This window comes from Aplysia californica, unplaced genomic scaffold, assembly GCF_000002075.1.
Source record: "Aplysia californica isolate F4 #8 unplaced genomic scaffold, AplCal3.0 scaffold00898, whole genome shotgun sequence".
Taxonomy (NCBI): domain Eukaryota; kingdom Metazoa; phylum Mollusca; class Gastropoda; order Aplysiida; family Aplysiidae; genus Aplysia; species Aplysia californica.
In genome coordinates, this window is record NW_004798168.1 from 25,705 (window position 1) to 53,193 (window position 27,489).

Genomic DNA, 27,489 nt, shown 5'->3' on the forward strand with positions numbered 1-27,489 from the left:
CAGAGGTTTTCCTCTACTGAATGAGATGGCATGCAGCGTAGCTTTAGTTATAGTAAGAGTTTTACGCCACTTGCAACACAAGTAGGTCATATAAGCGCCAAAGATTAGAGGTGTTACAAGAGAGTAACAAAAACAAAAAAAGGAGGAGGGATCAGGATGATAGATGTTTGGTAGGAAAGAAGGAGCAAACCACACCAGAGCACCCGCCAACCACCCAACTGTAGCTTTAAGTAAGGACAATAAAAAGTTTGACTCTTTTGGTGGGGAGAAAAATTATTTCAGCTGCTACTTCACAGTTTGAGCATTGTTAACGAAGCCGTACTTCAGTAGTAAACAGGTAGAATTTAAAAAAAAAAAAAAAAAAAAAAATATATATATGCGCTTTATTTTCTGGCTTTCATCACACCATCATAATACACGGCAAGGCCATTCATTCAAGCCGGTCAAATTCTTCTGGGAGGAAAAAAAACAAAAAAAAACCCGCTCTCAAAACACGACAAATGGGGAACAAAAAGGTTATAAAAATATTGTCCCAGACTTCAGTATTTTAATCATCGCGGAGTTGCCAACTGGATACAGAAAAAAACCCAAACAACGATCCAGAACTTTTGAGACCCTGTGGAAACACAAGCGGAGACTCAAAATTTACCGATCACTGTGTGCATCTACTGTCAAGAATATTTTTGAACAACAATGAGCAAAATCTGGACAATTTTAGTATTCTGGATTTATCTGGAACAGCACGGCACCTTTGTTTAATACTTACCTAAAAAAAATCAACAGGAAGCGTGATGCCATCAAACTAGCCTTACAAAACTTAATTGTAACTTTAATAAATATCTTTTTTTATGCCTCAATCAACATAATTTAGATTATTTACAAGGCTGGCTACTTAGACCCTGCCTGTCAGGGCCGACCTAACCTAGAAGGGATACAATAACCTAGGAGACAGACAGAAATACTCGGGTTAAAAAAAAAACAATACCCAAAAACCCCAACCTCCCCCACATACATGAATCAAACCCACATCTTCTGCGTGCAAAGGCAAAGAGCCTAACTACTACACCACATATATTGTCTTTCCCTCCACAACCCACACACCAACATCAAACGACAGAAAACTCCACCTCAAAAACTTCATACAAGAAAAACAATTTCCATTCCCCCAAAGTATGGCAAACCTCAACATACAACTCTCTACAAGAAATCTCCACAGCCCTATTTTTCCAGAAAAATCTCACACCTGTATGTTTCACACACAGTGAGGGCTTACATAAACAAAAAATAATATATTTATAATAAGAGCACACAGCTTACGTTCAACGTACAGAGGATATATGTACAAGAACTGAAACAACAACAGCACGTGTCATAAAACATTCCGTTTTTTTTAATGAGCATCTTATTTTCGTCAAAGCTACAGACAATTTTTTTACGAGCATTTAATTTCCGCAAACATCCACAGTCGTTCCTCGGGTAAAAAGCTTCCAGCACACTGTATCGTTAATGAAGATTCGCTCTTTACATTTGTGGAAAATAAATGCTCACTAACCCCAGCCCATCAGCCAGCTTAGAGTAAAAAGTTAAAGTAATAACTTCTGCGTTCTCTACACCATGTCACAAGCCAGCGGTGCGACAATCCACCAAAGACAAAGAGTGTGTGTGTGTGTATGTGTGTGGGCGTGCCCACACGCGCGCCTGTATGTATGTATGTACATATATATTTATTTATATGTGTGTGTGTGTGTATGCGTGACAATCCATTCCATCCCGTCCACCACAGGCTACTGGGGGCCGGACACTCCTGACGGCACAAACAGAACCAACAAACACTGGCATACTGACACTCCGCTACCACCCGACTTCTCTTGTCATCAAACATGAACGATAAATATCACATTACTTTGTTTTGCAAGGAGAAGATGCACATCGGGAGAAAAAAAAAAGTCACCCCCCCACGGAGTTCAGAACTCCATGTCGTCAGTGTCCTGCTGTCTGGGTGGTCTCCCCTTATGCTCCTCCAGTTTGGTGAGTATTTCTTCGCAGATTCCGCGCACTTTCGAGTCGCAGCGGCCGTTCATGAGTCGCTGGACGTGCTCGGGCCCGCCTTCGCTGTCCAGGAGGGTCAGGTACCTCTTGCCTGGTGGAGGAGAGATGGAGATGATAGTTGATCAATAGGAAAGAAGGAGGAGAGACAGAGATGACAGATGTTTGATAGGAGAGAAGGAGGAGAGATAGAGATGATAGATGTTTGATAGGAAAGGAGGAGAGACAGAGATGATAGATGTTTGAAAGGAAAGAAGGAGATGTTTGATAGGAAAGAAGGAGGAGAGATAGAGATGATAGCCGTTTGAAAGGAAAGAGGGAGGAGAGATTTAAGGATTATAGTTGTTTCATGGGAATGACGGAGATGTTTGAAAGGACAAAAGGAGGAGAGACAGAGAAGATAGATGATCAACAGGAAAGAAGGAGCAAACCACACCAGAGCACCCGCCAACTATCCACCCACGTGAGATGGAACGTGAGGAGAGTACGAGTTAAGAGAGAAGAACATCCACACAATAACGGTTGTACAGAGCAAGACAGATAGAACAGAAACAACAGGGGAAAGAAAAGAAGTAGGACCTACCAGTGACACCCTCCAACCATCCACACAGACAGAAACAACAAGGGGAAAGAAAAGAAGTAGGACCAACCAGTGTCACCCTCCAACCATCCACACAGACAGAGACAACAAAGGGAAAGAAAAGAAGTAGGACCTACCAGTGACACCCTCTAACCACCCCTCCACACACACAAAAACAACAACAAGGGGAAAGAAAAGAAGTAGGATCAACCAGTGACACCCTCCAACCACCCCCCCCACACACACAGAAACAACAACAAGGGGAAAGAAAAGAAGTAGGATCAACCAGTGACACCCTCCAACCACCCATACAGACAGAAACAACAAGGGGAAAGAAAAGAAGTAGGATCAACCAGTGTCACCCTCCAACCATCCACACAGACAGAGACAACAACAAGGGGAAAGAAAAGAAGTAGGACCTACCAGTGACACCCTCTAACCACCCCCCCACACACACAGAAACAACAACAAGGGGAAAGAAAAGACGTAGGATCAACCAGTGTCACCCTCCAACCATCCACACAGACAGAGACAACAACAAGGGGAAAGAAAAGAAGTAGGACCTACCAGTGACACCCTCTAACCACCCCCCCCCCCCACACACAGAAACAACAAGGGGAAAGAAAAGAAGTAGGATCAACCAGTGACACCCTCCAACCACCCATACAGACAGAGACAACAACAAGGGGAATGAAAAGAAGTAGGACCTACCAGTGGCACACCTTCCAACCATCCACACAGACAAAAACAACAAGGGGAAAGAAAAGTGGGACCTACCAGTACCACCCTCCAACCGCCTGTGACAAGAACGGACAACAAAAGTGAAGAACTAGAACACAGGGCTGATGAGTTAAGAGTGCCTCCTGTGTGGCGAGACGCGGTGGAACCAGGCGCTCGTCAGTCTTTGGACACGTGGAGTTATTGGTATTATCTTAAAGTTTGTTTAGATCTATTTGTCTTTTTTTTTGGGTGTGCGTTTTACGGCGCTTGAAACAATAAGACAACGTACGTCCTTATTCATGGGTCTCAATTCAGAATTTTGAAAAAAAGGGGGAACTTTCCGCGTGATCCTGACAGAGACACCCATTATTATACTGTTTAACCCGAGAATGCTGAAAAACCCCCCATCAAAGCAAGGTTATTTCATACCAGTTTGACAGGTTCGGAAGATAATTTTAAGTAAAAGAGAAGTGGCAGCGGTGTTTAGTGGGAGGAAATGGTGGAAGCGGAAATCTGCTAAATAGCGGAATATTGAGACACATGCTTATTTTGACGAGCGCCCAATTTGCCCACGCCGCCACACTGCGGCCAGCAGTGATGTGACGTACACGTACCGTTCTTGGAGCAGACGTGGTGGATGGCCCAGACGGCCCACAGCTGTATCGGAGGGTCCAGGCTTTGGAGGAGCGGGAAGAACGGGCTGAACGACCTGGGGAAATCACAACAGCCGGGTCACTTCACCGTCACGTCATTTACAACACAACAACACATTCCTGAATGGTTTTTCACCTTTGTCACGTGCCCTGATTTGGGACTAAATATTGGAAAGTTCAGTTTTAGTTAGAGTATTAAAGCATTTGAAATACAAAAAGATCACATAGGCGAAGAAGATAAGAGGTGTTACTTAAGGCCAATATACAGATAAAAGGAGGAGAGATCAGGATGAGGACAATAGGTGTTTGTTTGAGTAAAGAGAAGCACATCGACACAATAATGGTCATTTAGTGCTGGGGAAAAAAGTAAGACAGACAGACAGAAACAACAACAGAGGGAAAGTAAAGAAGTAGGACCGACCAGCAGTACCCTCCAACCACCCGCATTATAGGTGTTTAACAGGTAAAAAGGAGCAAACAACACCACAGTATCTGCCACCCAACCACTAAATATTAATAAATTATGAGTTAAATGCAATAATGAGGTAATTACTGTTAAGAGTCAATTTGTCCAACAAATAAAATAACAAAAAGAGATACAACTATGTCGATGTTGATCAATCTTTCGGTTAATTTGATTCTTTGCTTGATGACATGTTTCTTGAATTTGTCATATTTACAATTCTTTATTTTTTTAAAATGAAGGTGTTTTTGCACCTTCATCAACACAATTTAGATCATTAAAGAGTTGGGTTTCCGACCCTCCCTGTCAGGGCCAATTCGGACAAAGAGGGACACAACATCCTAGCAGAAAGACCGATATTAACATTTCTCCCAACTCAGGAATCAAACTCCGATCTCCTGCGTGCGACATGAATTTTCTAACCGCTAAACCACAGATGCCGGTATTTAGAACTTGAAAACACATTCCCCATTTTCGTCATTTAGAATATGAAAAGAGATTCCAGAAAGAGTCACAATGAAAATGAGAACAAAATTCCTGAATATGTCAATCAGACTTGCTCAGCATATCCAATGAATAGGAACGGGGCTGACAAAAGAAAAAGTAAACCAAATACAGGGTTTTTTGGGATGTATATTTTTTCAGTGGGTGGGTGGTACAACAGACGTGAGTCCTTACCTGTAGGCAACCATCTCTGACTTGGGTTGATCCCAGCCCGACACCACCGACCGCTGAAATCACAACCAGACAAGTCAGAAATCAATTCACACACACACACATATATATATATATATATATATATATATATATATATATATATATATATATATATATAGATATATATATAGAGAGAGAGAGAGATATATACACATATATACAAAATATATATCACAAACACATTAGTTTTTTTTAAATAAGAGTTTTACGGCACTAGCATTAGAAGCAACCCAAATAGGTTGTGCAAGTGCTGAAGATTAGAGGTATTATAAGAGAGTAACAGAGAATTTTGATGGAAATGAAATGGAAATCAGGTGGCCAAATCACTTAACTCACTTGCTGCCAGCGCCATAGTTCAGACCAAGCTGCTGCCTGCCAGCTTTTTTTTTTTTTTTTTAACCTTTTTCAAAATTCAGTTACTCTGTACCTATTTCATAGCTGCCACTCAGAAATTTTAAAAAAGGAGGAAATTCATGTGAAGGCGTACGCGCGCTTTCCGAAACCAGTGAGATCCAGAGGCAATATATACTGGAAAATCTAGCCTACAGTTTTGGAAGGGAAAACTGTCATATTGCTAACCATAGGCAACTGAATTAAAATGTATTTGACAAAAAAACATAAAGGCAGTAAGTTGACTTACAAGCATTCGAGTCAATTTGACACAGTTTGGACTTGCTGACTAAAAATCCAGTGTTTTTTGCCAGCTGGTGTCTCATAAAAAGATTTCTTTCACTTTAAACTTGTACATACATAGACGTAGAGCAGTATCGGATCAAGGATGCAGGCACTCCTGTCCAATTGCGGTCCCGTTTGCACTTAGTGCCCCTGTAGTGTGTTTCTTATTTAGAGATCTAAACTGAATTAAAATTATAGCCTAGGCTATCTAATCTAGATCTAGACTAGACATATCTAAATATGTGTAGATCTAGATTATATCTAGAGATAGATTTTCTAGATCTTGATTCACTTCCGCAGCAGCCACAACAGCCGCCATGTAAACAAACGGGACCGCAATTGTTCAGGAGTGCCGCGATTTCTTTCCCAAAAAACGTCTAGTTCAATTTTCTAATGAACTTTTCAAGTCGCACACCGGCTGCTTCTTTCTCATTCCAGCTCCTTTTATTTTTGCATTCTGAATCAATTTCTCTCGAATATCCGCCAATTTCAATGACAACTCGGCGCGCTAACGTCCCGATGCCCGATCGACACTGTGCTGTTCCACAACAATAAACAATGTGAAACTAGCGCTGGGGCTAGAAGAACGGAAGTAGAAAGCTACGGGCGAACATGCGCAAGCCGCGTTTTCGTCCCTCTCCTGGTTCGGTGTTTTCCGCGGGGGAAAAAAAGTATGAAATTTGCGACCAAGAGCGGTCCAGCGGAGGAAGGAGGAAAGTTGCGGGGAAAACTAGATGAAGCGGAGTTTCCGCTATTTAGCGGGAAAGTGGCAGCTATGCTATTTATGTTAGATTTATGAAAATTGGCCAGCTTTAGTAGGAGATGTTGAGCTTTACAGACTAGCCCACTGCTGCTAACAGGTGATCTACCTCTTTCTCTCATCTCAAACTACCATCACTTCCATTATTTTGCACTTCATCATCTGAATCAGAGTTCTTTGAATCATATGGATTCAGAATCTCTAAAACTAGGAGCCATTTTCAATACATAATATCAGCATGAGCATCATGTTAGCGTTTGGTCGATTTCGGCCGCCCAACGTTCAAAACAAAACCCAGAAGTAGGACAAAGGGAACTCCCGTTCCAAAAATAGGCAGAACTTCAAGGGAAATCATTCTAATAAAGTGAAACTGCTCTGAGTGGTCAAAAGGATGTTACTCTAGTAATAGGGCTATGCCTTTGTCGCTTGTGTGTCGGCTATTAGTAGAAATAAAGAGAAAAAATACGCGACCGACACAGGTGCAGTAGCGGCGGTGAGCGGTTGTCGCCTACTGACCGACACAGGTGCGCAACGGCGGTGAGCGAGTTAATTCTGTGATGTTCCATAACCGGTGTCATTTTCATGAATTTTGACAGTCTCATTCCTTATGCAGTCTTTCCTTGTGACATTACAATATTTTCGGAGTCATTTCATCTCATAGGCGATGATATTCTCTGCCATCTTCACCCCCCCCCCCACCCCAAAAAAAATCTTATGAACATGGCTGTTTGTCTTACCAAATCTTCCAGGATATCATATCTATCCAGGCCAGCGATGTTTCTCCAGGCTGTATCACCGTCGCTGCATAGGTGTGCGAGGATCCCCGCAGCAAAGTAGCTGACGTCTATATGCACGCCGTGCAACATGCGTCTGAAACAGGGAAACACAACCATTATATATATACAAGAGCCAGATCAGAAACCGATACATGGCAGCCAACTTTCCAATAGCAAACACAAAAGTAATTGAGCTATAGAAAAAAAAAATACAGGACATTCTTAAATTTCTTGTGTCCACTTCATACATTTTCCATTTCTTGTCTCAATTCATCAATTTCTTGCTTTGAGGCTTTTTTCCAACCTTTTCTGCTGTATTCTCCTCCATCTCCGGCACCTTCCACAGTTTGCACAATCACATAAAACCCTAACCTCACACTATTAACACATTACTTCATCTGAAGGAAGGAAGAAAAAAAATTGAAAAATAAAACTAAGTTTCAATAAATTCAAAAAATCTTAATTTAGGTGTTTTTACACCCCTATCGCCACAATTTAGACCATTTAGGAGACAGGCTTCTAACCCTGCCTGTCAGGACCAACACCAGCCAAGAGGAATACAACGTCCAAGAAAAAAAAGACCGAGATACTCGATAAAAATTATCCCCGCTCGCGAAATGAACGCGGGTCCCTGCATGCAATAGCGAAGTGCCCGAGCACTACACCAGAGACGCTACTAAACAAGTTTAACGGGGTTACAAATAAACTTACTTGATCAACATGACGAATTCTTCTCGCATCAGTTTGTGCCTCAGGTTCTTCACTTCTGCAATGTTATTCTGAAAAGAGAGATAAGAAATATCAGGCTGACATATTCGGTCATAGTCATACTTGCTTTTGAATTCCCAAGTTCTTGTACGGTGCAAAATCTCCCCCCCAAACTTGCAACAGAACAAAACTGGCAATCCAGAAGATACAAGGACAACAGACACGCTGAAATGGAGTAGGAGAAGCAGACCACACCAAAACAATTTTCTCTTTGATCTGCAACAAATAATGTACAAAAAAGTAGAAAGACACTGTTCCATGACATTTGTGACTAATTGCGTCAATTTGTTCAAACTTCATTGGATGAACATATAGAGCTACCAGTGCATTTCTTTTTTAATGCAGGCGTTTATTAGACCCCCATCGACACAATTTAGGACAGCACAAGAATGCAAGGACTTCCCCAGCGAGGACGGAGTGGCTCACTCACCAGCAGCCCCAGGATTTTGGTCTCCACCTGCACGTGGTTGTCTGTTCCTTGACCATCGGTCAACTCCAACAGTTTCATGAACAGCTCCAGACCCCCCTCCATCAGGAACACATTGCATGTGGAAGGAGCCTCGTCTGAAGGAAAAAACAATGAGAAACTTGTTTTGCTTGTGCGAGTAAAGTGAAGAACATTGAAGATAGATTCGAAAGAAAATTCTAAATACAGTGGAGCCTGCTCTAAAAGCCATCTGTATGAGACAATCACATGTACAAAAGGTCACACGAAATTTCCCCCTTGCGTTAAAAAAACAAACCCAACTTGGCCACAATAAATTTCCCACTTGAGCTTAAAAAAACCCAACACTATTATGACATGCTGTAAAGACGACCACCTGTCTACAACTGCAATTTTTCTCCTTGATATTGGGTGGCTGTCTTGGACAGTTTTGACTGCACAATTCCAATCATATCATCCAACAGAATAGCTTCAGCTAGATTCTAAAAGAAACTGACCATTGCAAATAAATGCACATTGCAAATACATGTAAATAAATACAACACAAACATGTATTTTCACATCATTAATGGTAAGTTGCGCAAACAATGCAAATAAAACTCAAATAAACCTCCACGTGATTTATGATAAGATGCACATGACCAATGAAAACGAAATTTTAAAAAACCCCAAAACCCCCAGGATTTTATGCAAATCCCATGGCGTTTTCCTACAGGTAAAAATCATTATGAGAGCTTCGATTTTTCGGAATATTGAGCAGGTCTGCTTACCGGTCAAGTTCCAGAGAGCGCTGAGTGTGAACCTCAAAGTGATGTCCAGTTCCTGGTTGACCAGCCGCTCCTCCACCAGCATCAGAAGTTTCTTCATGTAGCGCGCTTTGGCGCCCAGAATGGTTGTCTGCTCCGTAGAGATCTGTCAGTCAAAGGAGAATATGGTTCACTAGGTTTCTTTTTGGTTCCCAGGCACTCGTTTACATCAGGAAATCGAAAAAAAAATAGTCTTCCACTTGTAGGGTAATTGTAACCTTTTATTTCGATCTAAAAACACATTTCTGAGTGGATTTAGTTTTTTAAAAATAATCAAAAAAGTAAACTTGTAATTTTCAAGGACTCCATTAACTTTTCTTCTTAAACCAGGGGACCCCTCACCTCCTTTTCTCTCTTCGACTTCTATTCAAGACAGGTGGGTATTTTTTTTCCATCACAAGCAAGACCACAAAATCTAAGATATCAATAACTCCAAATGCCCAAAAAGCCCCGAAGACGAGAGGTGTCAGAAGAGAGTGTCATCCACAAAAAATAGAAGGAGATAAGGACGACAGATGTTTGATTGGAAAGAAGGAGCAAATCACATGAGAGCACCTACCAACCACTCACAAGATCAATGGTAATACCTTGGCGGCCAGAATAGAACAGATGGCCACGGACATTCGGTTCATGGAGGCATCGTCAAACTGACACATACAGTCCATCACCAGCCGGGAACACCGGAATCGGTCAAAATTCTGAAATACACACACGAAAAATACAAGAAATAAAAATCATTTAGAGTCAACACAAAACATTGACACAATGACCCCTGAATTGACTTCTATGGTTTGACAAACCAGATTTTTTAGGTACAACTTGACTACTTTACAACATGTACCTCGGCTGAAGACAAAGAACTGACATAAACATATAGACGGAGGAGTGTAGCTTCGCTCAGTCCTTTCAAATACATGTACACCTGCTATCTAACAAAAGAACACAAACACAAAAAGACAATCGCTGTAGCTACTTATCACACTTGTTGAAAGAAGAATCAAACTAGTTACTAAAATAGGACTTAAACAAACATGTTTTTAAACCAGATTTAGATGTGGTCAAAGTAGGTATCTCTCTTAAATGCAGGGGCGGGGGTGGGGGAGTGTTCCACACTGAGGGAACAGCTGTCGAAAAGCCCTACCTCCAATTTTTAAAACTTTTTACCCCTACGTGACAGATCCCATGCACCCAACAACCAACATTGAGTGCCAAGATGCCGTCCTCCCGTACAATGTATGTCCTAAAATCAGCTGATTACGGCAATCGCCTGGAACTTACTACGTACACCATACGGGATTTTATAACTGCACTACAATAGCTTTGAACGGAATTTTACCAGAAAATTGGGTACAGTAAAAGTTGCAAAAACCATACGACACCAAGGGGTTAACACACGAGAGACGATTCCTAACAGCAGCGCCATATAACACTTACCACATCTTGCAAGATTCTGTCGCTGCAGATTGTCAGCAATGCATTCTTCTGCAGCTGAAAGAGAACAAGGTCAGAACGTAAAAACCTACAGACATAAGTGTCAACTCAACGAGTTCCAGGAACATTGTACAGTGCACTGGCAAGGCATGGGTTTAATGTCCCTTTCATTTAGAACAGGGAGAAAAAGCAAAACAACCACATGTTTAAACTTTAAATACAATAAGAGCAAGCTTCAGGACTCCTTTATTCGCCTTGACAGACAGACCCCCCCCCCCCCCCCCATAAAAATATTTTTAAAAAAAAATTCTGAGAGAGAGGAGGGGGGGGGGGGGGGAGGAGGAGGAGGAGGAGGAGACAGGGCGGGAGGGAGGGAGAGAGAAAAATGTAAGAAAGTTTTGTCGTTATTATTGTTCCCCCCCCCCCGCGCGGGGGGGGGTAGTTACCTGCTGATGATTGGGGAAGTTCTCCATGGCGGTCAGGGTGAGGTCCACACACCTGGAGAGCAGCACCGGGTGGATCTTTTGCCCCACATCGCCACGCGTCAGGTTGTACAGGCAGGCCGTGGCCGCCATTTGGACAGACAGCATCTTGGGGTGGCTTTTCATGGCCGGCAAGACAAGCTGGGGACACCATAAGGTGAGATGACATAAGATAATGTTTATAATATAGATAAGATGAAACAAAGATAAGGTTTATAAGATAGATAAGATGACATAAGACAACGTTTATAACGATAGATAAGATGACATAAGACAACGTTTATAAAGATAGATAAGATGACACAAAGATAAGATTTATAATATTAGATTAGATGACACACGATAAGATCTATAAGATATGAAGACACAAGATAATGTTTATAATATTAGATAAGAGGATACAAGGTAAGGTTGATAAGATAAGACAGGGTGAGACAAGATAAGATTTATGACATAAGATGACACGAGATGTATTGTCATGTCTACAATGTCATGCATATTTTTTTTTGCCTATTAAAAAAAAAAAAGGTAAGAGTAATCACAATACCCTGATGATATCTTCTCTTGGCTCTTCGGTACCCTGTGATAAGTTGAACAACTTGAAGAGAGCCTTCTGCATGTACGCACTTCTTGGCAGGTATCTCCGCAGAGACTCCATGATTTGAGATTCTGTGACCTCTCCCGAGATCTGAGGAAAGATTAAAAATAATAAAAACACGAACGATATGAAATTCATGGGGAAACTCCTAGTAACTTAATGCAAGTAAATAATGATGAAAAAAATCTCCCCCCCCCCCCACATCCATTGTGAAAATGGTCAAATGGTATGGGTTAACGCCTCTATCAACACTATTAGGATATTAAAGAGGCGAGGCCTCCGAGTTTAACGTCCATCTCCGAAAGGACAGAGCCAAAGGGGAATTTCATCTAAAGTGCCTTTCCTAAGGACAAAACGTCGGACCGAGCTGAGGCTCCAACCCCGGAACCCGCAACCTCACGATTACGAGTCCGGTAGCCTATCCACTAGGCTACCTACGACACCCTAATCCATTGTAAAAGTTTCTCACTTTACGCACAATAAAATTTCCCACTGTCCATTAAAAAAATACTGACATCCCTCACACAGCTAGATCTAGTATTTCATTCTGTACTGGAAGATCTGCTGTGCGCAACACTGCTGCATCCCACGGACACTTACCTTGAAGTTTGGATGTGCCCTATACCAGGTACTCTCCGGCTGGAACATTTCGTACTCGGATATAAACGTCAGAGCCAGACCCAGAAAGTTCAGCTTTTCATGTCTCTCCACAAATGTCCTGGGGGAAAAAGAGAGACGAACACAGTCATTTTAATCACTTGCTTGATTCATTTGAGTAAAGACAAGCACATTCAAACAATAACGACGATATATTATTTGTTTTAAAGTAGTAGGAGTTCATACACCCCCATTGACACAATTTACATCATTTAGGAGGAGACTTCCAACTCTGCTTGTCATTGTTCATAGTTTCAGGAAGCAACATCTCTCCTGCACTCCGCACATGTCCATTGATGCTCCGTTGCTCTCTCCAAAATGTCGCCGCGGGTCTTCCCACTGATTGTGCCAGTGCATATCTGGTTGAAGTTTGTTTCATCTCAGTAAAGAGAAACACATTCAACCAATAACGGCTATTTTTGGTGAAGGGTAAAAAAGCAGAAGGAAAGAAAAGATGTAAGACCTACAAGTGGTGCCCTCTCTCCGACCACCCGCAATGACTTTAGAGACGTCACTGCTGCCTTGTCAGCACCAGAACTGCCACATTTTGCCAAGAACAGAATAATAGGATGATAATGAGAATACAAGTTAGACCACACCACAGAATCCATAATCATTATTAAATTATTATTTTTTTTTAAAGCTTCGTAAGATTTAGTTTTAGTAAGAGTTTTTAGAGTTTTAAGACATTCACAACACAATTAATTAATTTATAATACCAGGGGGGAAAGATAGGTATTACAAGATATACAAACAAAGAGAAGGAGGAGGAGAGATGGATGATAGGATTATTGAAAGAGTTTTATGGAATTTGCAACATCAAAAAAAGGTTGTCATATAACGCCAAAGGTTAGAAGTGTTACTACTAGAGTTTTTTGTTTTGTTTTTGTAAGTGTTTTACGGCGCTCGCAACTGCATAAGGTCATATGAGCCCGCGGGACACATTAAGCATTTTCAGTTTGGTAGGAATTAATTTTGAGATTGCGCGGGTAGCAGCCGAAGCCAACTGTTATCGATTTTAGGACCACCAAGGGACCTTTAACTTGTGCAATTTGCACAGGACCTCCAAAATTTGTTCGTCCTTATCTGAGAAGGCTAGGTGTTCGATTTTATCTACCCTAAGATCAGGGGTGTGACTGAAAGACAGCAGTTTGAAGGAACTAAGAAGTAGCAGTAACACTTAGTAAAGAAAGGCAGCAGAAAGAGTCGGGATTCCAGAGGAGGGTGTAAGGGGGGGGGGGATGAAAACGAAAGCAGACGACAGAACATGATTAGACATCAGGAAAGGTGAACATTTTTATTATAAAAGAATAGTTTCTGTTGCTGTCAGGATTCAAACCTGGGACCTATTGAATGAAAGGCAAACACCATTACCTCTGGACCATGACACACGATAGATGTTTGATAGGAAAGAAGAAAAGAACTGTACCAGAGCACCAGCCAACTCACATTATAATCACTTAAAACATTTACAAAATTATATCAACTCCGGAAAGGTACCTGCACCCAATCTTGATATAAAAATAACAATTGTTTTCATGGCAGACCCGAGGATCACAAAAGGAGTGCATGGCATGCATGCAGTGAGGAACCCACACTCAAACTAACACAATACTGACGAGAGTTATATAAGGACATTTCTGTTCATTTGTTCACAGAAGCACACATAATGACGACAACCATTTCGAAAGAAAGAAAACACAAAGACACAGAAAAACAAACAAAAAAGGACATTAATGGACACAATAAAAACAAGTTCAAAGTTCCACTTACTCAACTATACAGGGTGCGACATCAGGGGCTCCAGACACGTCGAGAGACACCAGGTTGGGACAGGTGTCGTGCTTTGCTAAGAAGTCAGGGACTTGGAACCGCTCTGTGGCCACTGAGGTGATGATTGTGTCACGAGTCGCGTCGTTGGACACGTCCAGATGAACCAAATGAGTTAGCTCACTGACCACGCCTATCGGGTCAGAGTTACGGTGCAACTGTAGATTGTACATGCTCAAAGATTTTAACCGGTTTTTACACTTTCGCAAAGGTGTGATGTCATTGATTTCTGTACATGAAATGTCCAATACTTCCAGGCAGGGCAAGTCTTCGGCTATGATCTCCAAACCATGCCGATTGAACTCTGTGAAACTGACGTTAAGAGTGTGCAGATTTCTCAGCTTTGAAAGGGAAACAACAACACAGAACTTGGAGTTATTGAGAAAAGTGTTTCTGCTCACGTTGAGAATTCTAAGATTTGACAAAGTCCACTCTCCCAGACAGCCAATGACGTCATTGACGGTCACATCCTTGATTCCAGTCACTTCTAACTGAGACACTCGATGACCTTTAAGTATACGCAGACCTCTGCTGGTCACAGGGGCGTTGTGAATGCTAACATGCCGCAGAACTGTGGCGTTCGGATCAAACAGTGACAGAGATTCATCATTGAGCTTCCCCTTTTCACTCAAAGTAGACAAGAGCTGATCAGACAGAGTGGAGTGGAAGCAAGTCTCTGGGTCTTTGAAGACCATTTTGGTTTGTTTAGAATCTGTGGAAGCCAAGGGCTGTACCTCACACAGAGCAGACAAATTATCACATATGAAATCCACGCAGTAGTTCTGCAGGCTCACCGGTGTGTCATACATGGTGGCGGCAAGATACTCCAACACTCTCTCAGGTGAAACTGAAAAAAAAAAGATGGAAAGTTGTTCCGTTCAGTCTATTTCAAAACACAAAAGTCACACAAAAGCCTAACTGGCTCAGAAAATTTAGAGGGGTCTTTTATTTTTCTCTTCCTTATGGAATAGCTGAGAATTTTGTGTAAAAGTAATTTCATATTCATATTTTCATCAGCCTATTAAAAAAAACAAAAACCTAGACAATCTCATTTGAAGAAAAAAACCAAAAAACAAACGCTCCAGAGCAACTAAAAATTATATTTTAAAAGTACTCTTAATTTCTCAAAATAAAAGGACTGACTTCTTCAAAGTAAGCCTTAGCCTTACTCTTTTAACACACTAATGTTAATCTCCAGTCTGTAGCCTTCTTCAAGATTGCATTTACTTAGTACAAGACTATCATTCAACTGGGTTATTAAAAAAATCCCCAACTATGTAATACTTTATAATGAATTATGTGCTCGGGTCCAGTGGAAAATAATTATCAACAAAGACAGACAAATCAGAGTTACAGTGAAATGCAGTGAAGCATTACAACACACACTAGCCAACTTAAAAAAAAACCCTATCTATCAAGGACACCCAACATGACAGAGCATCAGCTTGCGTTACAGTGAACAAAAGGATACCAGGTGTGATGGGTTTTGGTGTTACAAGTGTGGGTGATAAAAGGATGGAGGCTAAAATGTCCTCTAAAAATCACAACCGCTGAATCATGCAGTCAGTTCCCAGAAATTTGGGACAGTTGGTGAGCCTGACAACATTACAATACAAGCTATCTGTGCTGACGAACTGCCCATAAGCTGTGCTCATTGAATCATAATACATGGTGAGCTATTTAAACTCTCTGGTGCTTTTTCGGTAGTTCCCATCCCCCTTATTTGAGCCTAGATCTAGACGTTTGATGCACGGCGAGCTAAGATATCAAACCTAACAACTGCAAATCCTCAAATTATGGTAAAATTCAGCCTGAAACCCACCTACTCTTGGGGCCAAAACCGGCGAATAACGATTGCGGGGTGGAACTACCGAAAAAGCGCAAACTTTTTAAACTAACTTAAATAGGCAGATGATGATCGATGGACTCTTCACTGTCACTATGTAAGCAAACACCCCTCATCAGCCATTTTCCACACTATAAATAAAAAAAGTAACCTGAAACAGGAGGACATGGTCTATGCATACAAGCGGATAGTTATTATAATATATGTATATATACAGTCGAACCTGCCTTAACGGAAACCTGTATAAAACGGAAACCTGTCTTAACGGAATCTCCCCGCTCCCCCTTGATATATTCCTCTTTAATTACCTGTATAAAACGGAAACCTGTCCTTGGAACGCAGAAACGGAAAGAAAAATCCACTCCCTTCCGAGGGTTTCACCTGTCTAAGACGGAAAATGCTTTGCCCCCTCAGCCGAGTCGCAAGTTTGGTTCCGTCGGCTCTAAACTTAACGCAATGGCCATGCCGCTGGGCGAGGAAGGGGAGTTGGGGTGCAATTTGGGGGTAGATGTGACCCCATCATGTGAGCCCTGAGCGATGCAGATGGTCAGTGTAGTGTGGGTGTGAAATCTCACGACTGCCCGCGAGAGTGCTCGAGTAGTGAGCCACTACCAAGGAGAAACTCCTTGGCCACGACGGAAACTTTACTGGGTAGCCAGAAGCCAGAGGTGTGAAATTAGATTGATCGATGCCTGCCGCCCTGATCCTAAGGCGAGCCGAGAAAAGAGTTCCTCTTATCGTTGTTACAATGATGACAGTGGGGGTGGCATTGGTGGGTGGGGCTAAGGGTGGAAGCAAAGGAGATGTTCAAACGTTTCTGTATTTAATAGGTCAAACAGTTGTCCTATGGAAGGCAAGAACTGGTGTCAATTGGATAAGTAAGACTGACGCATGTCATTATCAGACAGGATAGCAGTTGAGAGGTGTGATGTTTGACCACTGCTTGCCGATCGGACAAGCAATCCTTGATCCCATCAGCTGGGCCTTTAAATTCCCGTCCAAGACGGAATTTTCCCCCCGCTCCCTTGCGATTTCGTCTTACGCAGGTTCGACTGTATATAGTAGAGGGTTTTACGGCGCTCGCAACTGCATAAGGTCATATGAGCGCCAAGGGGTGGGTGTCAACAGAGAAGTCTTTACAGGGAATCAGACTAACTCTGCTCACATCTCTAGCTTCAACAGCACAAGGTCTGCTTTAACAATCAAGGCACCCTGGAAATAGCTGGTCACAAGAGAGTGACAAACATACAAAAGAAGTAGAGGAAAATGACAATAGTAAGGATTAGGAAAGAAAAAGCAGCAGTTCTCTGTTGTAGATCAGGCACAGTTATGAGCGTGACATGAATTGGCCCATTTACAATTCTACTTGAACGAGAAATGTCCCCTCTTTGGGAATGGCCTAAAGACACTTCAGTCAGTGGCACTGCCCCGGGGGGGGGAAAGCGGATAGTTATAGAACATTCTAAAGGAATACGCCATTGGCTGATATTTATGGTAAAAGCCATCTTGTTTACATTGTGTCATAAAATAGTGTTCTTCATTCTGACAAAAGACAATTTAAGAAGGAAGAGGCTAACCATACTTAATGACGGCTTGACTGACAAACAGCAAAAAATAGGCCTACTGAATTGTAAGTAAATTTTAGTTTGCAATTCCTAAAGTATTTGTTTGAGACTAAACCAAAGGGTGCCTTACTGACACTGACAGCGCATGTATTTTAAACGTGAAAAAAAAAATGAGACCTGTGTACTAAGTTTACAGGTTTCTAATAGATAGGGCCTAAAATAAGTACGGCTAGACTGGAACACTAGCCGTACGGCTAGACAGACAGGCTAGCCGTGCCTTACTTAATAATGATGGCTGAGTTGTAAATAAAATTTTAGTTCACAAAATATCTAAAAAAGTATTTGTATTGCAGATGAAGCCAAAAGGTGCCTTACTGACACACATATATTTTAAACCTGAATAATTACTAGATCTAGATCTATGTAGCAATGGCAATCGGGTTTTCCTGCGCTGCGAAAATTTGGTCCCCGTTTGCGGGTGAATCTTTGGACTGGGCCGAAGTGTAGGTGACTAACTTTCTCAACCTCTGTCTGCTTTATTTCTGGACCAATATATGAATGAAACTCGGCAACTAATTAGAAAATTGGGCAAACTAATGATATGTGGACGTTGAAGTTCGTACACATAAATTAACCTATACTTTTGGAGTCGGGAACACTTTCGTATCGGGTACACCGAAAACTATATAAGGAGTTTGAGTTTCAACGCCGAGATGGTAATAGATCTATCTATCCTCTATAGTGTGCTCAAATTTGAACGTTCCGTGTCTAGTAGTTGTTTAGACCCGATCATAAAAGCACGACTACCCCCCCCTATCCAAAGCGGCTTCGCACGGAGATCAGCCATTTTCCCCTCACTCCCGCGGCAAATGTATGTGACCTACAAATCCCCGCATGACTATTCCAGGCCCGTTCATTGGTCACTTGAAATAGGGCAATGGCGGGCTCGCGCATCCGGTTGTTTTTCTCTCTGTTCCCCTGTAACATCGCAATGGGGGTATTCCGAGGCGAGATTATCTCGTCTCGGGGTGTTCGCGTCTCAACGGGGAAAAAGAATTTTTAATTGTACGGCATGCTAGATTGAATTAACTTATCTTTTACGGTTGGCATGGTTTCAAGTCATCATAAAAAGCTTTGCAATTATTTAGTCACGCTGCCGACATATATTCTTAAAGATCCCATGTTGTGACACGATGCTATAAATAAAATGGACTAATCCCGACACCCCTTTTTCGCAAAATCGTAATATGTACACCAAAATTTTAATTATAACAAAATTACGAAATGGGTAGCAAATCTGACTGCAGAAATGATTTCTACACCCAAAAACACATCGGGTAGCCAAGTTTCTCTCTAATACTCGGATTAGTTCCCGAGATATCGTCGATTTTCTTACAGAATCTGCTACTGCGTGGTCCACTTTTTAGGAGTATTTTCCTATATAGGTGGGTCATCCATATTTTGTCGACCTTTACAACCCCATAACTTTTTTTCATTTATGAACCGATTCTTAAAATTCAAGAAGCATAATTCTTAAAATTGAAAATTCTTTCTTAGCATGTACCAAATAAAAAAGGGCTAAAAGTGAAAAATTAAATTTTCATTGGCATTGCTAAATAATAGGCCTATCGTAGCAATGCCAATGAAAATTTAAATTTTCACTTTTGCCCCCTTTTTTTTTTGGTACCTAAGAAAGAATTTTCAATCCTAAGAATTATGCTCCTTGAATTTTGAGAATCGGTTCATAAATAAAAAAGTTATGGGGTTGTAAAGGTCGGCAAAATATGGATGACCCACATATAGGAAAATACTCCTAAAAAGTGGACCACGCAGTAGCAGATTCTGTAAGAAAATCGACGATATCTTGGTAACTAATCGGAGTGTTCGAGAGAAACTTGGCTACCCGATGTGTTTTTGAGTGTAGAAATCAATTCTGCAGTCAGATTTGCTACCAATTTCGTAGTTATTTTGTTATAATTAAAATTGTGGTGTACATATTACGATTTTGCGAAAAAGGGGTGTCGGGATGAGTCCATTTTATTTATAGCATCGTATCACAACATGGAATCTTTAAGAATATATGTCGGTAGCGTGACTTAATAACTGCAAAGCTTTTTATGATGACTTTAGACCATGCCAACTGTAAAAGATAAGTTAATTCAATCTAGCATGCCGTACAATTGAAAATTCTTTTCCCCCGTTGAGACGCGAACACCCCGAGACGAGATAACCTCGCCTCGGAATACCCCCATTGCGATGTTACAGGGGAAAAGAGAGAAAAACAACCAGATGCGCGCGCCCGCCATTGCCCTATTTCAAGTGACCAATGAACGGGCCCGGAATAGTCATGCGGGGATTTGTAGGTCACATACATTTGCCACGAGAGTGAGGGGAAAATGGCCGGTCTCCGTGCGAAGCTGCTTTGGATAGGGGGGTAGTCGTGCATTTATGATCGGGTCTAAACAACTACTTGACACAGAATGTTCAAATTTGAGCACACTATAGAGGATAGATAGATCTATTATCATCTCGGCGTTGAAATTCAAACTCCTTATAGTTTTCGGTGTACACGATACGAAAGTGTTCCCGACACCAAAAGTATAGGTTAATTTATGTGTACGAACTTCAACGTCCACGGGTAAACATATCATTAGTTTGCCCTATTTTCTGATTTGTTGCCGAGTTTCATTCGGATTGGTTCGGAAATAGAGCAGACCGAGGTTGACAAAGTTAGTCACCTACGCTTCGGCTGGGTCCGCAAAATCGCCTGAAAACGGGGACCAAATTTTCACCTCGCGGGAAAGCCCCATTGGCATTGCTACCTATCGGCCAAGGCCCGTACTCCTAATATGGGGAGACCACTACGGATGGGATCGGTCGATCGCTCGACTCGGTCGCCTAAAAAACAAATGTGTCTGTTTTCAGTTTCAGGCGATCGAGTCGGGCGATTGGCCCGATCCAGCCGTAGTGGGCACCCCGTGTAACGTTGTCTACTACTAGGCACTATGCATTGTGGCTCGCTGTAAGCACTGCAATGGCAACTGACCCCCCCCCCCCCCCAGTAACCCATGGAACGGAAGGGTGAAACTCCCATCCAGCATTTTAAACTTTTTTACTCAAAGACAGAGTGACGAGTGAGGACAGGACCCAGAGACCCAGCAAGTGCATCCTTGTTTGGCCATGGTTCCCTTTACCTTTACTCTCTGATATTCGAGTGTGAACACAATCAGATTACTTGAAAGCTTACATACACAATAGACCAGGATTCACCTAGCTTCTATCTCTACAATACATAATTGGAATCTTGACCCTCCAACACTCAGTAGCCAAACAGTGGCTCAGTTGTGGGTGTGGGGTCTGAGGTGTAAATAATAAAAAGTAGAACAACAAAATAATGTTGGCCACATTCGGTTAATCAGGTAATTATATGTCACAAAATGTAAGAAACAAACCTAATAACAGACAGTCACTTCGATGAGAGTGTCTTACGCTAATGGTTATGCCAAGCCATGAGCACAAAGTAGGAAATAAAGAGCTGCGGAAAAAGAATACACTCAAAATCTGATAACACGGTTGAAAGAGACGGAGTCCGATTGCTTTTCAGATATCGGCCATTATGATCAAAAGCGCCGTCTATAATTATGTATTTCAGGAAAAGATCACTCCATTGGAAAAACATGTTGCCAAGAACGCTTTCGTCAGCCTATTGCTTGTTAATTTATTGTATAATTTTTCGTTTTGGAAGTATGGATATGTTCCTATTCAAATAATTATTGTTTTAAATAATAAAAAGTACATTCTATATGCCTATTGAACTAGATTCTCCAGTTTAGATACCAGGATCCTGCTTATTTTAGCATTAAAACCTGTTATCGATATACATGATTGGTATTTTAATTCCTGATTTATCTTTGTAGGCCTAAATCTAATATTTTTATGGGTCCATAGTCAACTTCAATGTTCAGGGTTTCATATGTGTGGAATCATGGTGAAATTGTGGGCTTTTCAAATAATTAAATCGAAGAAACTAACATTTCTCCATACTCATACATTCAGCAAATTTTATCTTGGCCACATTTTTTTTCTTGGGCTCAACAAATCTATTTTTATCATATAAAAGTGCATTTCTGTGTGGATTTCTGGGGAATAATGTTTGCCAAAGGCACAAACAAATGCAAATTTGCTGTTTTCAATGACACTGAAGCTTTGGAAGTCACCAAACTTTGGCAGCCATTTTTTTGCTATTATCTTTACTAGATCTAGGTCTCGTACCTCTTCAATAGCAAATGTCTTGAATGCCTGCATTCCATCATGTTGTGACACATATATAGATTTTGTCATATTCAGGCGCAGGAAAGAATTGTTCAAGTTTGACTAGGGTTTGTTTATGTTTTAGCTTTGTCTGCATTTTTCGTTTCCAGATTGTTCGGCTAAACTTTCCTACGTTACAACGAGTGCTCTCTGGAAAAGCGTCTCAGAAAATGACAATGAAATCACCTGTGCATTGTTGATTAATGATGGTAGGTTTAAGTGTTCTATTACTTTTTTTGGGTTGTTTTAGAAAATAATTCTCATTTTGGAGCAGTTATAAACTCAGTTCTAATTTGAGCCTTTTTAAAAATGGAATATAATGTAAGCGAAATTAAAAATCTTTCCTGCACAGGTTAATGCATACGACAGTCTTGTCGTGAGTTGAGTGAAGAGAAGTGTAATTACCCAATGACGGCTATTTAGTGCAGGAAAAAAGTAAGGCTGACAGGCAGAAATATAACAGAGGGAAGGAAAAGATAAGGACCTTTTTAGTGGTCGTGTCCCCTAACCACCAGCCATGTCTTATGGGAGGTGTGGAAGAAAGTGAAGGGTGACAAGAAACAAAGAGTGGGATCAGTGTCCCTGATAGGGTAATTGGTAAAAGTAAAGTTGAAAAATGTCAAACTCAAACTTATGTCAATGGTGCATTTTAACAGAGACACAGCTTGATGTCCAACTGGCCAGAAGCAGCATTGGTCTTGGGACCCGGAGAGAATTCAGAGAGGTTCTTGTTGGCGTTGCTGATACGTCTGAGGTAGCTAACGTCTTTTTTGTCTTTTTTATCTCAACCACTTGGATTGGAGTTTGCTGTTCTGATTCTAAGCCAACTAAGGGAATCCGGTGTGCTCAAAATTACCTTTTAATGACCACATTCTTTTGCTCTTAATGGAAGTAAAATTCAATTCCAACTTGCTAATGCTGGCTCCAACCACCTGCCTTCCTCACTAGAAATAAAAAGGTTACAACCTAATGATAGTGAACTACAGTGGAGTTCACTTAAACCGAACACTGCTAATCTGAACACAGCCGTAAATTGAAAGAAAGAGTCTCTAATTTTTTGCCTCTGCTATTCGAAATGTAAAAAAGAAAATCCACCGGTTGTGCAGATTTCGGTTTAAGTGGACTCCACTGTATTTTCATCCCAGCCAAGCTACCATTGTGGAAGTCTGGTGGGAGACATGAAGTGCGTTCCCAGTCTGCTTGAACACTGGCGTGGCATTTTTTACTGTCCAGTACTGGTGTCTGTGGTGTAGCGGTTAGGCGCTTTGCTTTTGCATGCAGGAGGCCTGAGTTCAATTCAAGAGTTGGGACAATTTTAATCAAGTATCTTGATCTTCTGCTGGGTTGTTGCATGCCTCTCAGCCCGAGTTGGCCCTGACAGGCAGAGTCAGAAACCTGCCACCTAGATGATCTAAATACTAAATGTAAACAGTTATCCAGTGTTACGCCGTGTGTCAATGAACATGTAAGGTTTGAACTGTGGTGTGCTGCCAGAAGTCTAGACTGTTATGTCATGTAGTGAGGTGCGCTTATGGTTTGAAATCTGGGGGGAACTTTCTCAAAAGTTACCACTTTGAGATAAGATTGATGACGTTTTATTTATTCCCTCAAAGAGTAAGAGAAATTTGTTGTGTGGCATGGTAAATACATATATATATATATATATATATATATATATATATATATATATATATATATATATATATATGCACATGCACACATCAACACACTCACAAACTCACACTCACATACACATACACACATACACACACACACTAACACACACATACACACACACACACACGCACACATGCACACACACACACACACACACACCACTTGCATACACAAATGCACTCACAGGAATAGTCATTGGATGGACATAACATGTACATATACGGTATTCGTTGCAATGTAAGTGTTTGCATATATCTCTAGGTTTTTACTGAAGTTGATTGTTCATAAAATATTTGTTTTTTGCCTGATGTAAATACATTAACACCATCAGGACAAGCCCCACACCAGCTGATCTTATCCCCAGGACCGGAGCCGCCGCCCACATCCCTTGTAAATACTTGTTTCGAAGACATTTTTTCACATCTAATCAACTCAAACTGGCTACAACTTCAGTGAATTCGAACGGGAAAGAACTTTTCTGTGTTGAACAAGAAGTCAGAAAACATGGATAATTTTTAATAAACCTGGACTGGCTTGAATGAGCGGTATTGTAAACGTGTAAATATACGTCGGTGGTCCGATTCGGTCGGGCGCAGTTCGTGTATAATTGGTGGTCCCGATCAAAGGCGTTAAATGTTATGTACCTTCTCATGAATTGTAGTTTGTATAGCCTGTTTTCTTCAAACTAATTTATTTCAGGAAAACTATGGAAAGCATTTTCAGATGCCAAAAGATGAAGAGCTTCCTCTTCTACGATGTTTTACAAATGCAAAATCCTTCACTGATTACGGTGGTTCTTCTGCAAAGTCAGATGTTCGGATGTGGATCAGAGACATGGTGAATATCTTTTCTTGTTTCATTTAGAGGTGCCAGATAGAGATTCTGATAGTACTTCGTTTCAGACAGACAGACAGACAGATAGAGGATGGATGGATGGACTGACAGACAAACAGTGACAGACAGACAGACAGACAGACGAACAGAGGATAGACTGATGAATGGACAGATAGACAGTCGGACAGAGAGACAGACAGACAGACAGACCATTAGATGTATTTTTAATTTACAGTTTAGTCTGAATCAGTGTAAAATCAACCTCACTATGAGACCCATACACAGATATATGACATCACAAAGATGACAGACGTGATTAAACATTTTTGTAGGATTTTGGCTAACAACCTCTTGAGTATTCTTGAATTGTTTATCGATATGTCTGATAAAAATTTGATTTCACAGATCATATTAATTTCCATCACTTTATTTCTTCGGGTCATGCAGGGATGTCTTCTTGTTTTACTTGGAATATGGCAGGAAATGTTGAGAAAGAATCGAAATCTGTCCTTTTTAAAATTCAATTTTTTTGTGATTTCATCATCATTCTTGTGTTCGGTTTGAGTGGACTCCACTGTAATTACTTAGTCATGACTTTTCTAATCAGGTGCGCCATTGCCTCAGTTGGTGTCATGGTGGACTACAGAGCAGATGGCCCTGGTTCAAATCCCAGACTAGGTGTTCCTGAATTCGGCTCGGAATTTTCAAGGCTCTCAACCCTTTAGACTCAGTTCTGTTGGAGATGGACATAAAATTTGGAGGTCCTGCCTCATAAATAACTTAATAATGTTGATAGAGGCATTAAACCCATACACTTACCCTTACTTAATAACTTATTTTTCTGATCTCAGAGAGAAAGATATCGCCAGATGTGGCGAGATGACCTTGACAGTGTGCTGTCATCCGTCTCCGACAACTCTGTTACTCTGGTGGCTCTGCTGTCCCTGGACCATTCGCAGCACGTTGGGGAAGTTGTCACACAGGTGAGATGGGTTTCTTATAGTAATAAATGATCAATAAGAAAAAGCATTTGCCTAGTGTATATCCCCCTTTCAATATCAAGCTCTATACGATTTACAATATATATGTGTCTCGACACGGTGGAATCTTGCACTTGTCAATTTTTGGGCGCCCGCAGTTATTTGTATAATTTTGAAGTTTCTTCATTTGTCTTGTTTTTGATGAAAAAAAAATACCCATCTAGAATAGAAGTCGAGATATTGGTTATTGAAGGAGATGGCATTGCCTGGTGTCAGAGGTAAAATTTGTTGAAAAAATGGCCGCCAAAGTTTGGTGACTTTCAAAGCTTGAGAGTCCGTTAACATTGTAAATTTACATTTTTTGTGTGCCTTTGATCAACATGTCTCAGTAAAGTCCACACAGAAATGAGTTTTTAAAAAGACATCGAAGGTGTTGGGCCACCTTAGAAATTGATACAAATTGCTGAACAGGTGGAAAAACATCAGTTTTCTTTTTTCATTTTCATTATTTTGATGAATGCATGATTCCACCCACTACAATGGTACCGGTATGCAAATGATGAAGGATAAATAGCATTTGTATAACGCATATCCCCACTCAGCAGCAAACTCTATGCAGTTTACAATCTATATTGTTACCTCAGCAAACCTTAGAACTCGACTAAGAAAATTCTCAGCTTCCTGGGAAGCATACAGTGCAAGCTGCTGATTAAACACTGAAACACTAACAAACTAACTTGAACTTTCACTGTCTATATCTGGGTGAAGTGAGGAAATTTTTTTTCCTGTGTAAAGTACTTTTCTCAAAGACACAATGAACGTCAGGCCCCTGATGGGGTTCGAGCCCATGACCTTCGGGCTGTGAGCCTAGCAGCCTAACCACTTAAACCACCAACACCACTGTAATGTATTCACTATTTGATGTATTCCGATTACCCTATGTATGTATTTGAAAAGACGGTCGTACGCTGAATGGGCCAGTATGCATGAAACGTGTCATTGTGTTAGCTGCCAAATATTTTTAAAAAAATTACTTTAATTTAATTTATGAAGCACCTAGAGCCACCGGGGAGGGGGCACTATATAAGTGGTCTTTGTTATTATTATCATGACTCTACGCTCTTTATTTTACAGCAGAAAAAAAAAATACTGGAGACTTATGTAAAGTTAAGTATATTTGATGAAATGTTTGACGGTTCACCAATCACCAATTCAAGCTTCATCAGGAACATAATATCTTAGGGAGACGAAAACGATATAGCGGCAAAGCATTCACTTTTTGATATTCTCTCTCCTGTAAAATTTTCCTTTTGTGTGGTAGATTTGGTCACTTTTAAGAACAAGTGGACTAACCCAGATTTCGGAGGTTACCAGAAATTTTGACCTACACCAAAAGTGGGCATTGCCCTAACTATAGGAGAAGTTTGGTTTCATTGGGGTTTGTATTTGCTTATTTTTAGAGGAAACACTCCTTGTCTTTTAAAGAAACTGAATAAGGGTTCAAAAACTTTACCTTCGATTTTCTCAAGACTGTATTTTTCGGGATAGCCCCCTTGTGCTTAAAAGCGACCATTTGAACAGCTTGCCAATAATATGTCTGTCAATGTGTTTCAGGTTGCAGACACGGTCAGTAGACAGGATACTGTGTCAGCCATATATATACACCCCAAGTCTTCTCATAAAATGTAAGGATTTTGATTTATTTTCCAAATATAATTTTCCTCCCCATCTTTCTCTTCTCCCTCTTCATCATCTTCGTTGTCCTCCTCCCCCTCCTCCTACTCCCCCTTCTACCTCTTCTTCTTCTTCTTTTTCTCTTCTTCTTCTTCTTCTTCTTCTTCTTCTTCTTCTTCTCCTCCTCCTCCTCCT

At 41.0% G+C, this 27,489-nt stretch overlaps 2 protein-coding genes across 3 annotated transcripts in view; one reads left to right on the forward strand and one right to left on the reverse strand.

Moving 5' to 3' along the window:
* Window positions 1–1,367: 1,367 nt before the first annotated feature.
* On the reverse strand, window positions 1,368–21,433 carry LOC101859602 (protein zyg-11 homolog B). 2 transcript variants are annotated; one of them, XM_035972907.1, is made up of 14 exons: window positions 21,308–21,433; window positions 14,351–15,254; window positions 12,521–12,638; window positions 11,870–12,010; window positions 11,287–11,463; window positions 10,844–10,897; window positions 9,997–10,107; window positions 9,374–9,515; window positions 8,589–8,722; window positions 8,102–8,169; window positions 7,352–7,484; window positions 5,141–5,193; window positions 3,961–4,055; window positions 1,368–2,140 (listed from the first exon to the last, which is right to left on the reverse strand). In XM_035972907.1, exons 2-14 carry the CDS (start codon window positions 15,214–15,216, stop codon window positions 1,965–1,967), a joined length of 2,268 nt encoding a protein of 755 aa, XP_035828800.1. In that variant the 5' UTR covers window positions 15,217–15,254; window positions 21,308–21,433; the 3' UTR covers window positions 1,368–1,964. The 2 variants fall into 2 exon arrangements, with proteins under 2 accessions (XP_035828800.1, XP_005110536.1); XM_005110479.3 differs by having other exon boundaries at window positions 21,271–21,351.
* A 22-nt stretch (window positions 21,434–21,455) lies between these two features.
* Window positions 21,456–27,489, forward strand: part of LOC101860854 — a 24,647-nt gene continuing 18,613 nt past the window's right edge. Inside the window, exons 1-6 of the mRNA XM_013089213.1 lie at window positions 21,456–21,562; window positions 22,240–22,338; window positions 22,786–22,883; window positions 24,506–24,643; window positions 25,492–25,623; window positions 27,235–27,305. Coding sequence (XP_012944667.1) covers window positions 21,460–21,562; window positions 22,240–22,338; window positions 22,786–22,883; window positions 24,506–24,643; window positions 25,492–25,623; window positions 27,235–27,305 — 641 coding nt within the window. The 5' untranslated portion in view covers window positions 21,456–21,459. The remainder of the gene's footprint in view (window positions 21,563–22,239; window positions 22,339–22,785; window positions 22,884–24,505; window positions 24,644–25,491; window positions 25,624–27,234; window positions 27,306–27,489) is intronic.

Bases quoted from the DNA above. Each gene is read 5' to 3' on its own strand.
- LOC101859602 (XM_035972907.1), bottom strand. From the start codon at position 15,216: ATGTATGACACACCGGTGAGCCTGCAGAACTACTGCGTGGATTTCATA. The intron at 10,108-10,843 runs GTAAGTGTTATA...TGTGTATTTCAG, and splicing joins ACAGAATCTTGCAAGATGTG to AATTTTGACCGATTCCGGTG. The intron at 9,516-9,996 runs GTATTACCATTG...TTTGACTGACAG, and splicing joins GTTCTATTCTGGCCGCCAAG to ATCTCTACGGAGCAGACAAC.